At 35.6% G+C, this 13,108-nt stretch overlaps 1 protein-coding gene and 1 long non-coding RNA gene across 2 annotated transcripts; one reads left to right on the top strand and one right to left on the bottom strand.

Annotated features, from left to right (window-relative positions):
* Window positions 1-3,736: 3,736 nt before the first annotated feature.
* LOC110571152 (60S ribosomal protein L35a-like) lies at window positions 3,737-4,109 on the bottom strand. The gene has a single exon (XM_044913830.1). It carries the CDS (start codon window positions 4,107-4,109, stop codon window positions 3,777-3,779), a length of 333 nt encoding a protein of 110 aa, XP_044769765.1. The 3' UTR covers window positions 3,737-3,776.
* A 6,208-nt stretch (window positions 4,110-10,317) lies between these two features.
* LOC110571151 lies at window positions 10,318-12,761 on the top strand. Its single transcript, XR_002479772.1, has 3 exons — window positions 10,318-10,412; window positions 10,911-11,009; window positions 12,749-12,761. It is a non-coding gene; the product is annotated as an uncharacterized LOC110571151 (long non-coding RNA).
* Window positions 12,762-13,108: the final 347 nt, after the last annotated feature.

Here is a 13,108-nt window from a genome sequence, read left to right as displayed (position 1 = left end):
GCTCTTTCTGAAAGTCTGTCTGTCTGTTTGTCTGTCATTGCTGTTAAAGTTCCCCAGAACTATAATCCTGGTGAATTGAAATATGTTTCCTCATCTTAGATGTAAATCAAACAATCCGTGTTGACAACCGGTCAACCTGCTGGGGGTATATACTACTGGCTTTTTGACTAAAAAATGTATATGAAAATATTGATGGTTATTGAAGTTGAAGTATAGTTAATGGGGATGCATTATAATCTCTCCACTTTTGTACATTTAAAAAAATCTTTCATAATGTAATCTCTAAAAAGTGTGTGTATGTCTACAGTGAGTACTGTTCAGTATAATTTCTTTATGAAGAACACATAATTCAAACACTCAAGTCATGAATATTATTAGGTATAGATCATATTAACCAACATTTATTGACCGTAGTGGTAGCCCCTGGTAACAACCGGAAGGAGAGACAGAAGGTAAGCACATACATATAATTTATTATGGTATATACTGTGAAAATAAAGGAAATCTCATCATTTTTAAAATGGAGCAGGAGAAGCCTTGAAGGGGGAGCTCTCTGGGACTACCACGGGTTGTCAATTGCAGACCCCAGGAGGAAAAGCCATACCTTGCATCCTCAGCAGGAGGAAGCTTAATTTACTGCCCCAGCAGGAGGTAATAAACTTTTCTCCTTGCCCAGCAATAGCAATAGCCAAGGAGAAGTTCAAACTCTTTAGGGGCGCCTGGGTGGCTCAGTCGGTTGAGCATCTGCCCTCAGCTCAGGTCATGATCCTGGTGATCCTGGCGTCCTGGGATCCTGCCCCCGCCCCCCTCGGGCTCCCTGTTGTGCAGTGGGGAGTCTGCCTCTCCCTCTGCCTTTGCCTCTCCCTCTGCTTCTGCCTCTCTACCTCTCCGGCCCCCCTCACCGCCCCCCCGCCCCGGGGTTTGATGGCTCTCGCGCTCTCTCTCTCAAATAAATAAAATCATTAAAAATTAAAAAAAAAAAAAGTTCAAACTCTCACTCTACTACAATGGACTTTTGTTCAGGGAAGTCCTTCACAATTTTGTCCTGTCCTCCATAGAAATAAGCCTCTCTCATTTGGTTCTCCAGACTTGCCTATGGTTCACTATAGTTTGCTTGTCCTGAATCACAATTCCTCTGCTATTCATACCACATAAACTCATTTTGCTAGTAAAATAACTGGCTAATCTTAGGATTAACAAAACCACAATTTGTATGGATAGAGGGCAGAAACAGAATTGAATAAACACTGTAATTTAATCTTGAAGTCAAGAAGACTTCAAGATCTTTATACTAATGTTATAAAGAATAGCAACCAAGAGAGTTGGGAAATAAGGGTGAGGGCAGGGATATGGAAAGAAATGTGGATATACTGTTTTCTTCATTTTTCTTAGCAGGGAGTTCATAGATATTTAGAATGGAGAATTTGAGACGTAGGCGCTTAAATAGATAATTCAAGGTTATGAAGGCAACTTTCTGAAGGACTAAAAAATGATAAAACATATAAAAGAATAAGCTATAGAGAAAAATAAGTGGGACAAAATTAAAATGTGTACTTTTTTTCAGTTTTCCATAGAGAGGTGTCAATGTATATAATTTAAAGTAAAATTTAAAAATCCATATAGCAAAATATATGAACAAAGGAAGCAATAAGTCAAAAAATATATCAGATGACAGATTTAGGCTCAATTTTTATTATATGCATAAATATAAATGGGATAGACTAAAAACTGCCAGATTGCCTTTTTTTTATATAAAGTTGTAACTATTTATTAGAGACTTAAATAGATAACTAAATGAAGTTGGTAGCTGGAAAATATCTTAGAGGGCATCTGGACCCACCCCCTTATTTATAGAGAGAAAAATAGAGGCCAAGAGAAGTCAAGAAAATTATGATCTCAATTAGTGTTCATTCTCTTAATAAATTATACTTCACCTTCAATTTAGTGATTAGAGGTAATCTTTAACAATAGCAGCTGGAGTGAAAAATTATCTAATTATATATCCTGATATTTCTCATTATTATTTCAGAAATGTGCTCTGTTAGGAAAATCATTGCCAAATAACAAAAATCTTACAATATACCAGTCTAATTCAGGGGACAAATTATCCTTGTTGTTGTTTAATTCACACTTATTTCTCTTCTCTCATCTATATAAGAAAAGTTTATTGAATGGAAAATTGATCCAGTTCTCTGCACATTCATTAGAAGAATAAGTGTATTGAAATTACAATTTAGTTTGAGTTACATTGTTAGATTCTATGAAACACTGTGATATTTAAACATAAAAAATTACTTCTATGTTAAAATTATGCCATAACAGGACAAATCTCATTTATTGAACCAGAGTATTTATACATTTTCCCCCTTGTGCTAGACTGCTATGGTTCCATATATTTCTGTTCTCTGGGAGTTTAAAATTTATTGCATGAAGATTTTTCATGTAAACGTATTAGGAAATAAATCTGATTTATAACCAAGAAGCTGGTACCAGTGTTGTTGTTTTTTCACAGAACCTTATTATCATACCTCTGAACTTTTGAAGGATGAGTATGTTTGCCCTTTATTTTAAAAATAGCTTATATTCTGGTTATTGTCTGTAAGTTTCAAATTAATTTAAGTGGATATATATATTACATATGTTTACAATAAGAAACAGATTGTTTTTAAAAAATCTATTTCCGATTAAAGCAAAACATAACAGAAACTTGAAGTCATATGAACGTATGAATACTTCTTACATGATCAAAAATATGTCCCAAACAACAAACCAGCACCAAACTTAGAATTATTACCAGTAAAATTGAGACCGAGATAAGAATACTCATTTACAACTATTATATAGCATTGCTTTGGAATTAACAGCCTGTGCAAGAAAATACAATAGAAAGTATAAATTTAGGGAAAATAAAAAGGCAAATTTATCATCATTTTCTAATTATATGATTATTGTCTTAGTTCGGGCTACTATAGCAAAATAATACAAGCTGGGTAGTTCATAAACAACAGAAACGTATTTCTCATAGTTCTGGAGCCTGAGAAATCCAAGGTCAAGACACTGGCAGATTAGGTGTCTGGTGAAAGCCTGTTTCCTGATTCATAGACTGCTGTCTTCTCTGTGTCTTCACAGGGTGGAAGGGACAAGGGAACTCTCTAGGGTCTTTTTCATAAGGATATTAATCCCACTCATGAGGATTCTACTCTCATAATCTAATCACCTCTCAAAGGTCTCACCTTCTAATACTATTATACTGAGGATTGGGGTTCAACATAGATTTGGGGGATGAGGAGGAGACACAGTCTGTAGCGATTATATAAATTAAAACACACACTAAAAATGACTGAGAAACAATAAGAATTGAATAGAGGGCTCCTTTAATAATATTGTATAAGAATAACTTTTCTATATGCAAACAACATCCAGTTAGAAAAAAATATGGCAGGAAAGATTACATTTACAGTAGCAAACAAAATCCTTAGAGGTACATTTAAAAATAAAAGAAGAAAGCTTTAAATCTCTCCTAAAAATCAATCAATCAATCCATTTTTCCTAAGACTAGAACAAAATATTGAAGTCAATAAAAAGACAACACCTTTTTGGATAGGAAAACTCAAGAAATTTATTATAGAAAATTTTAAACATACATAAGGCAGAGACAGTTAGCGACCATGCCCCTCATCCAGATTCAATAATTATCAATTGGTAACTAATCATGCTTTTTTTTAAACAAAAATACAAGAGAACAAATCTACACCTTTATTTACTTTTCATTAAATTTAAATCCTTGAGGGGTACAGCATCACACGGATTCTGTGGCCACTGGCTTTAGCAGGAAGGTTGCTTCGGAATTTGGCACGAACCATGCCACTGTTTCCATGAGCACGAGTTACTTTTCCCCAGATTACTCTGGTTTTGTTTGGTTTGCCACCAGGAGTCACTGTGCTGTTCTTTGCTTTGTACACATAAGCACATCTCTTGCCTAGATAGAATTCCGTTTCATCTTGAGCATAAACACCTTCAATTTTAAGAAGAGCTGTGTGCTCCCTCTGGTTCTGGAGACCCTGCTTATAGCCAGCAAAAATGGCCTTGGACCACAGCCTTCCAGACATTATTTGGCATTATAGGAGTCCTGTTCCCAGCAGGCCTCCACAGACTCCAAGATGGCGGAAAAAGAAAGGTGAAGCCTAACCATGTTTTATGTCTATCTGCCCTGTTCCTCAATCTCATATTACTTTGAAGCAAATAGGAGATAAATCCTTTTATCCTTAAATATTTCAATAAGTACATGTAAAAAAATTTTTAAACACAAAATAATATTGTCAAACGTAAATATTAAAAGTAATTCTCTACTATTAAGAATCTAGTCAGAAGCATTTCCAAATGCTTCATACATAAATATTGTATTGTTTTCCAGTTTGCTCCTTTGAATGAGAATCCAAAAGTCAACCACTTGCACTTTTGAAAGATTTTATTTATTAATTTGACAGAGAGAGACACAGCGAGAGAGGGACCAAAAGCAGGGGGAGTGGGAGAGGGAGAAACAGGCTTACCACTGAGCAGGGAGCCTGATATGGGGCTCAATGTGAGGCTCGATCCCAGGACCCTGGGATCATAACCTGAATCGAAGGCAGACGCTTAACGACTGAGCCACCCAGGCGCCCCTACCACTTGCAGTTTTTAAAAAAATAAACCATTTGTCCTTCAAGGCTTCCTACAATTTTGTGGATTGTATCTTAATCGTATAAACATCTTTGTCTCTTTTGTGTATTTAGTATAAATTGCTAGTTAGATGTGGAGGTTTGCTCTAATTTAGGCTATTTTTTTTTTAAAGATTTTATTTATTTATTTGACAGAGACAGAGACAGTGAGAGCAGGAACACAAGCAGGGGGAGTGGGAGAGGGAGAAGCAGGCTCCCCGCGGAGCAGGGAGCCCAATGCGGGGCTCGATCCCAGGACCCTGGGATCATGACCTGAGCCGAAGGCAGACGCTTAACGACTGAGCCACCCAGGCGTCCCTAGGCTATTTTTTTATATGGCAAGACTACTTTGTCTTTGATCATGTTTTTCCATTAAAAGGCAAATAATGTGTGGTTGCCTCTCTTTTCATTGATGAGTAATGTCCAAGCTCATTAATTTATTAAGCATTGAAAAACAATGATATTCTATATTTCCTTCTTTGTTAGCTTAAAGGGGTACTTCTATCATTTACTATTTGATCACCCATAGTATAGTTTATGTAGAAAGGAAAGATTAATTCTTGATTTGTTCTCTTTATTTTCTACTTTTAAAAATATTCAGCTTACTAGCATCATTCAGTGATGACCAATTATTTTGTTGTTGTGACAGTTGTTGGGTGGTGTTATAAGATATGTGCCAATCTATTGTAATTATCATCCTTTTAATACTTAGAATATCCTAACTTTGGCCAGTGGTAAACATTTCAAAATTCACTCTTGAGTGCTTTTGACAAAACCCTAGTAGGCTTTACTTTTTTCTGTACTACTTACTCTGAAAGATGCCCTGGGATCTTCATATTCATTTTTTGGGGGGGCCTTATAATTAGCCATACCTCCAAGGACCCCTACTTTCTTTTACTAGGACGCAGTATTTAGAGACCATAATTTGTGTCCTAAGGGACTATTATTTTTAAAGATGCTAGTTCTCATATTTTTTAATTAAGTGAAATATCAAATAAAATGCCAGCAGGATATATTTGACAAAGTAACAATAAAATTCATTTGGAAGGTTTAAGAATAAGAATTTAATGGGGGAGGGGCGCCTGGGTGGTTCAGTCGTTAAGCGTTTGCCTTCGGCTCAGGTCATGATCCCAGGGTGCTGGGATCCAGTCCCACATCGGGATCCCTGCTCAGCGGGAAGCGTGCTTCTCCCTCTCCCACTCCCGCTGCTCTCTTGCTGTGTCTCTCTTTGTCAAATAAATAAATAAAATCTTTAAAAAATAATAATAAAAGAAATTTAAAAAAAAAGAAGTTAATGGGAGAATGGCCCTTTCACATGCTAAAACAAAGGACAAAGCTACAAAAATCCGAACAACTTTATACTACAGAGGAAATAAGAAATAGACCAAAGAAGAAAGTGGCATTTCTTTCAAATTGAGGGGAAAAGGAGAGGCAAATTATTTAATAGGTGTTATTGAGACAACTGGCTATTTATATCATGTTAACCATGAAAGGAGTATTACATGTTAACATCAAAATCCAAATGGATGGAAGATTTAATTCAAAAAGTATAGATGGCTTTATTCATTAACTTGGGGTGGGAAAGGCATTTCAAATTAAAACTTGAAACCTAGAAACTGTAAAGCAAAACTGAACTAAACAAAAAAAAGAGAAATTTGATATTTAGAATTTTAAATTATTTATATGTAAATATATATGAAGTCAAGACAGATGACAAACTGAAGAAATATTAAACACAAATGATGTACAAGAGAGATTAACTTTTTTACTTTATAGTAGCGCCTCAAAGTATAAATATTTACAACCCAATTGAAAAATCAGAAACAATATGAATAGGCAATTAACAGAAAATGAAAATGTGTAATAAACATGAGAAGATATTTTAATCACATTTAAATAAATGTAAATACAAATAATAGCATTTCATTTTCAGCTGTTTAAGTTGAATTATATGCCCCCCTCAAAAACAATAGGTTGAAATCCCATAACCTGCAGTACCTTATCTTATTTGGAAATAGGATTATTACACATGTAATTAGGTAAGATGAGGTCACACTGGAGTAGAGTGGTCTCTTAAGCTAATATTATGAAAGAAAACAGCCATCTAAAGATACAGAGACACAGAAAGAATGCCATATAATGACAAAGGCATGTCCTGTTACTGAGAGTGGTATGTTAAAATATCCACCTATGATTATGTTTTACTGTTTCCTGTGTGTGTGTGTGTGTGTGTGTGTATGAATGTATGTTGAAGCTGTATCCATTATTGCTTTATATATTTCAAAGCTCTTTTTTCTAGGCACATACTAATTTAAGATTGTTATCATCCTTTATTATCATGAAATAATCTTTTTTATGTCTAATAATACCTCTTGTTTGGAAGTCTGCTTTGCCATAGGGCTAGAACTGGAGTGCAAAGCATAAGGAAATGACTCTGCACGTTTCCAACCCTGAGAATAAGTGCCTCCTTAAATTTTGGGCCCTAGAAGCTTCATTCTTCAGGAGGCACTCACTCTCTCATGCAAGTGTCTAATGTACTTGTACTTGCTTGTCTTACCCTGGTTCCACTCCTCCTTTGTCTAATACGAATACGGCAACTCTAGCATTCTTTGGGTAGTGTTTGCTTAGTTCATTTTTTCCCATTCTTCATCTCTTCACCTTTTTGTGTCCTTATATTTAAAGTGTCTCAGATAATATACAGTTGAACTTACGTTTTAATTAAGTTTGACAATATTAGTCTTTTAACTGAAATGTTTAGTCCATTCACATTAGATATAATTATGGATATAGATCTATACATAAGATTGTCTACCAATTTTTTAAAAGGATTTGTTTTAATTTTTGTTCTTTAATTTTTTAAATTTTTATTATTATTTTTTGTAAGTAGGCTCCATACCCAGCATGGACCCCAATGCGGGGCTTGAACTCATGACCCTGAGATCAAGACCTGAGCTGAGATCAAGAGTCAGACACTTAACCCACTGAGCCACCCAGGCGCCCTTGTTCTTTTACTTTTCCTCTTTCCTTAATATAAACCAGTATTTTAAATCCTTTATCTATATATTATATATATACATTAGTTAAAACCCTTGTATTTTATTCTTTAGTGATTATTGTAGTGATTTGAACAAATATCCTTCATTTATATACAGTTGGTTCTCTTACCAGTTCTTGGAGATACAGAAATCTTAGAGTTTACCATTCGCACCTTTGAATTATTGATATGTCATATTTTGTACATAGAGTATGTTATAAACCTCATAAGGCATACTTAACACTTTTTTAAAACCATAAGTTTTCTTTTGATTTACCCACGTATTTAACTTTTCTAGTGCTCGTTTCTTTTTTTTTTTTAAGATTTTATTTATTTATTTGACAGAGAGAGACACAGCGGGACAGGGAACACAAGCAGGGGGAATGGGAGAGGCAGAAGCAGGGAAAGTGGCAGGCAGAGAGAGAAGCAGGCTTCCCGCGGAGCAGGGAGCCTGATGCGAGGCTCAATCCCAGGACCCTGGGATCATGACCCCAGCCGAAGGCAGACGCTTAACGACTGAGCCCCCCAGGCGCCCCTCTAGTGTTCTTTATTTCTTTCATGTTTTCATCTGCAACCATTTCCCTTCAACTTGAAAAAGTTCCTTTCATATTTCCTGTAGTGCTGGTTTGTTGACAGCACATTCTTTTAGATTTTCTTGAGGAGGGACTGGAGACATCTTTAATTCGCCTTCATTTTTGAAAACTATTTTTATTGGATATAGGATTTTGGTTGGCAGTTTCAATTTTTTCTTTTCATTGCTTTAAAGATGTCATCCAATTGCCATTGTCTTCTATTGTTTGTTTCGGAAACTCAGTCATAAGTCTTATTCTTGCTTTTTGAAGGTAATGTGTCTTCTTTTTCTCTACCTGATTAAAAAATTTGTTTGTTTTTGAGCATTTTACCTATGTCTTGCCATAAATTGTTTCTTTATATTTATCCTTTTTGGAGTTGGCTGAGATTCTTGGATCTCTGGTTGATGCCTCTCATCAGGTTTGGAAAAATTCTCATCTATATCTCTTTAAATATTGTCTCTGTCCCTTTTCTCTTCTTCTGAGATTCCAGGTACACATACATTAGCTCATGTCCTATATGAAATTTTTGTCTTATATTCATTAATACTCTATTCTATTCTTTCTATTTTTTTCTCTGTGTGCTTCAGTTTGAATATTTTTCTGTTTTTATGTTTACTAATAGTGTCTTTATTGTGTCTAGTCTGCTATTAAACAAATTCCATGAATTCTTAAATTCATATATGTATTTCTTCAGTTCTAGAATGTCTCATTTGATTTTTATATTGATTCAAATTATATTTTGAAAATATCCATCTTTTATTCTTTACGTTATCTATTTCATTTAAAATTATTCTTGTTATCTATTTTAAAGCTCTTGTCTGTGTATTCCAATGACATTCATGGAAGGGGATGGTCTCCTTATAACATCTTTTTTTTTCCTCTTTATTTTCAGTTACATTTTCCTGCTTCTTCCCATGTCTCATGTTTACTTTTGCATGCCAAAGAACCATAGAGAGAGGTTGATGTTATTTTCCCTCAGATAGCATTTGCCCTTTCCTCTGTCACACATGCAGACTGAGGGGAAATTATCTCAGTTCACATGGGAATTTAGCTTGGTAGGTGCTTAATTGTAGCTTAAGATAAATTTAGTACTTGTCAGGTTTCATATATTTCCAGTAGAGACATTTCCTGTGTTTTTGCAGACCCCTGCCTCTAGAGGGGCTTTGTCTCCTCAGGTTTGCAAAAAAGCACTTATATTTGGGACTTCTTTAGATTCCTTTGCCAGTGACCTCCCAAAACTCTGCTGGTTTCTCTTTCTGTAGCAGAGTTTTGTTTCTTTCTTTCTTTCTTTTTTTTTTAAGATTTATTTATTTATTTATTTGATAGAGAGAGACACAGCGAGAGAGGGAACACAAGCAGGGGGAGGGGGAGAGAGAGAAGCAGGCTTCCTGTGGAGCAGGGAGCCCGATGCGGGGCTCGATCCCAGGACCCTGGGACCATGACCTGAGCCGAAGGCAGACGCTTAACCATCTGAGCCACCCAGGCGCCCTGTAGCAGAGTTTTTTATTTAAGTCAAGCTGGATCTTTCATATGTGCGCAGATTTGGCAAATGCTCCTGATGAAGAAACCTGTTGCTGGTCTCATCTTGCCTAAGAAGAGCTATTCGGTCTCTGCAAACAATTCTTCTAGTCCTCTTTGCTTTCTCATTACTCTGATGCCTTTACAAACTTGATTGTAGGATGTATGCGTTTTTTTTTCCTGTTTGCTGAAGTGGGGCTTATAGCTTGCGCCTACATTTTGCATTCTACTCAGGTGTTTTAAATAGATAATTTAACTTGTTTATTAACTTTGATTAGTCATTGCTGGTGTGAACACTGTGATGCAAAGGATTTTGAAATCACATTCAGACTCTTGGGGAATGAGAGCCATAATTAATTAACAATATCTACCATGGGTTTGGATATCGGGGTGTGGCACACATGCTGTTCCTATGTCTAATTGCACTATTTACTACTGTGTGCTAAAAACTTTGGTATGTGGTAAATGTGCCCAAGACAAAGGAAGATGAAGAAGGAAACGGGCAAGTACAATACAGACTGTGAATGGAGGCTTCACGAGAGAAGAGGCTTTGTGGTCTTGTTCTTCACCATATTCCCAGTTCCTAGAACAGTGAGTGCAAAATACATGGTGGCTGCTTAAAATGTATTAACTGAATGAATAAACAAAACAAGTAAATACAGAGGGGATATGAAAAGGTACGGGTGAAACCCTTCACTAAGTCTCAGAGATCCAGCTGCTTAAAGACAATGACTATGTCTAGCTCATTTTAATATGAGCTTGCCGTACATGGAGATTAGATGCTTTATAATGAGTGATTGAATGAATGTGTATTGGAACAGGTCATATATAGTTCTAGTGTTGCTAAAATAATTGAATTTATCCATTTATTCCATGAACTATTACTGATTCCCAAATTGTGTCAAATACTATATATATACTGAGGGCAATTTTCACTTAAACTAATAATAATATGTGAATTTATACAAATAATATGATTATATCTTTAAAATGTTTTTGCCAAATACTGCATAAACAGCATATCCAACAAACTGACAAAATAATTGTCTTTTATCTTCTTAATGGGTGTTACTATCTTCTGCCATGAAGCTGGTCATTCAAAGATTACACTACCTTGAACTTGAAGATCAAAACAAATGATTAGACTTATAAGAGACAAACTGCTTTCTGGACAACTAATTATTAATGGTGAATTTGTATTTAAATATGTATTATTTAAGCTGTCTTTAAGTTATACAGTCTATGATTTGCTAAATAGTTTATTTAAATGATGACTAAAACATAAAATAATAATATTTATTTACTTCTATAATAACTGCTTTATATGTGTTACAAGCTTTATTTCTAAAAATGGATTTGGGGATAGCTTGGTAAGTTTTTACAAATAGGAAACAGATTTTGAGAGTTAGTTAAGGCAGAATTTGAAACTAGGCCTATTTATTAAAAACACTAACAAACAACCTATCTTCTTGTCTTAGTCAATTTGGGCTGTCATAATAACAAAATACCATAAATTGGGTGACTTGAGCAACAGAAATTTACTTTCTCATATTTCTGGATCTGTGAAGTTAAAGATCAAAGTATCAAGGTGCCAGCCGATTCAGTTTCTGGTGAAAGTTCTCTTCCTGGCTTGTAGATGGTTGCCTTCTCTGCGCATCCTCACATGGTTCTAAGAGAGAGAGAGAGATTTCTCCTATAAATTCATAGTCCTTTCAGATTAGGGCTCCACCCATATAACCTCATTTAATCTTAATCATTTCCTAAAAATACTATCTGTATATACAGTCACATGGAAGCTTCAATATAAGAATTTTGGGGGAATACAAATTCAATCCATAGCAGTTTTTAAACACTGTAATATTCAGTTTTGTAATTAGTACTGTTATAATTTTCAAATAAGGATGAAACAATTTAATATTTTGTGTTATTTTTCAGTTACTTTTTTTGTCTTCTGGGTGTGATTTACTTTGTGACCTACAATTAATAACTCCATGAGTAACTCTCTGGCACATAGTAATAGTTGGTGAAATATGAATGGATTCCACCACCTAAGAACAAGTTTATGGTCACACAGACTTGTGTTATTACATGATTTTCAATTTTTTATCTCCAAAGTATGAGTAGATTATACATTCTTTTCAAATCAAATGACACATCCTTTAATTGTTCTTTTTTTTTTTTAAGATTTTTATTTATTTATTGAGAGAGAGAGAATGATAGAGAGCACGAGAGGGTGGAGGGTCAGAGGGAGAAGCAGACTCCCTGCTGAGCAGGGAGCCCGATACGGGACTCGATCCTGGGACTCCAGGATCATGACCTGAGCTGAAGGCAGTTGCTTAACCAACTGAGCCACCCAGGCGCCCCCCTTTAATTGTTCTTGCTAGCAGCTCTAGAATTCAAAGCTTAAACCGAGCTTTAGGCTCCTAAATTTGATTATGCCTTATGATTTGGCACTTCAAGTGTCTAATCCTCTTTGCCATCTTCATTGTTCCTCAGCCCATCAAAATATTATGCAGTCACAGAAAGATCATTAGATTTCAGATATGCTTTTGAACACATGAAGAAAACCATCCTGACATTTAACAATTATTTTTCTTAGCTGGACCAGTAGGAAGTTAATACGGAGTAGAGAATATGGCAGCTTTTCAGGGTTTTTTTTCTTTCAACAAAGAATGCCTTAAGAAAAGTAGTCTTTCAAAGTATTTAGTTGGTTTTCTTATTGCACATACGTTTGGCCTTAAATTTTTACCTAACATAAAGAAGAAACTCAATAGAGTTGCAAAATTAAATAGCTTCTAGCCTTAACTACAGACAGGCTGGAAACAAAGGAGAGAAGGGAAGGGATGTAACAACCTGAGATTTTAGTAATAACTGTTGAAAGGTTTGTCTAATTTTTTTTTTAAAGATTTTATTTATTTATTTGACAGAGAGAGACATAGCGAGAGCAGGAACACAAGCAGCGGGAGTGGGAGAGGGAGAGCAGGCTTCCCGCCGAGGAGGGAGCCTGATGTGGGACTCGATCCCAGGACCCTGGGATCATGACCCAAGCCGAAGGCAGACGCTTAACAACTGAGCCACCCAGGCGCCCAAAAGGTTTGTCTAATTTTTTACCAAATTTGTTGTACTAAGTACATCAAGATACTCAAATTGGGACGAAATCCACTAGCTTGAAACAGATAGCATCTGTTGTCTGGTAGAACAGAAAGAATTCTGGGCCAGCTAGTAGAAGACAGTTCCAGAGCCAGCTCTGTGACACTAATTACATATTGATTGTATCTCTTTAGTAG

This window comes from Neomonachus schauinslandi, chromosome 1, assembly GCF_002201575.2.
Source record: "Neomonachus schauinslandi chromosome 1, ASM220157v2, whole genome shotgun sequence".
NCBI classification, from domain to species: Eukaryota; Metazoa; Chordata; class Mammalia; order Carnivora; family Phocidae; genus Neomonachus; species Neomonachus schauinslandi.
The sequence above is the reverse complement of the archived record's forward strand: the minus strand, read 5'-3'. Positions and strand labels throughout refer to the sequence as shown.

Coding starts and splice junctions, on each gene's coding strand:
- LOC110571152 (XM_044913830.1), bottom strand. CDS start 4,109: ATGTCTGGAAGGCTGTGGTCCAAGGCCATTTTTGCTGGCTATAAGCAG.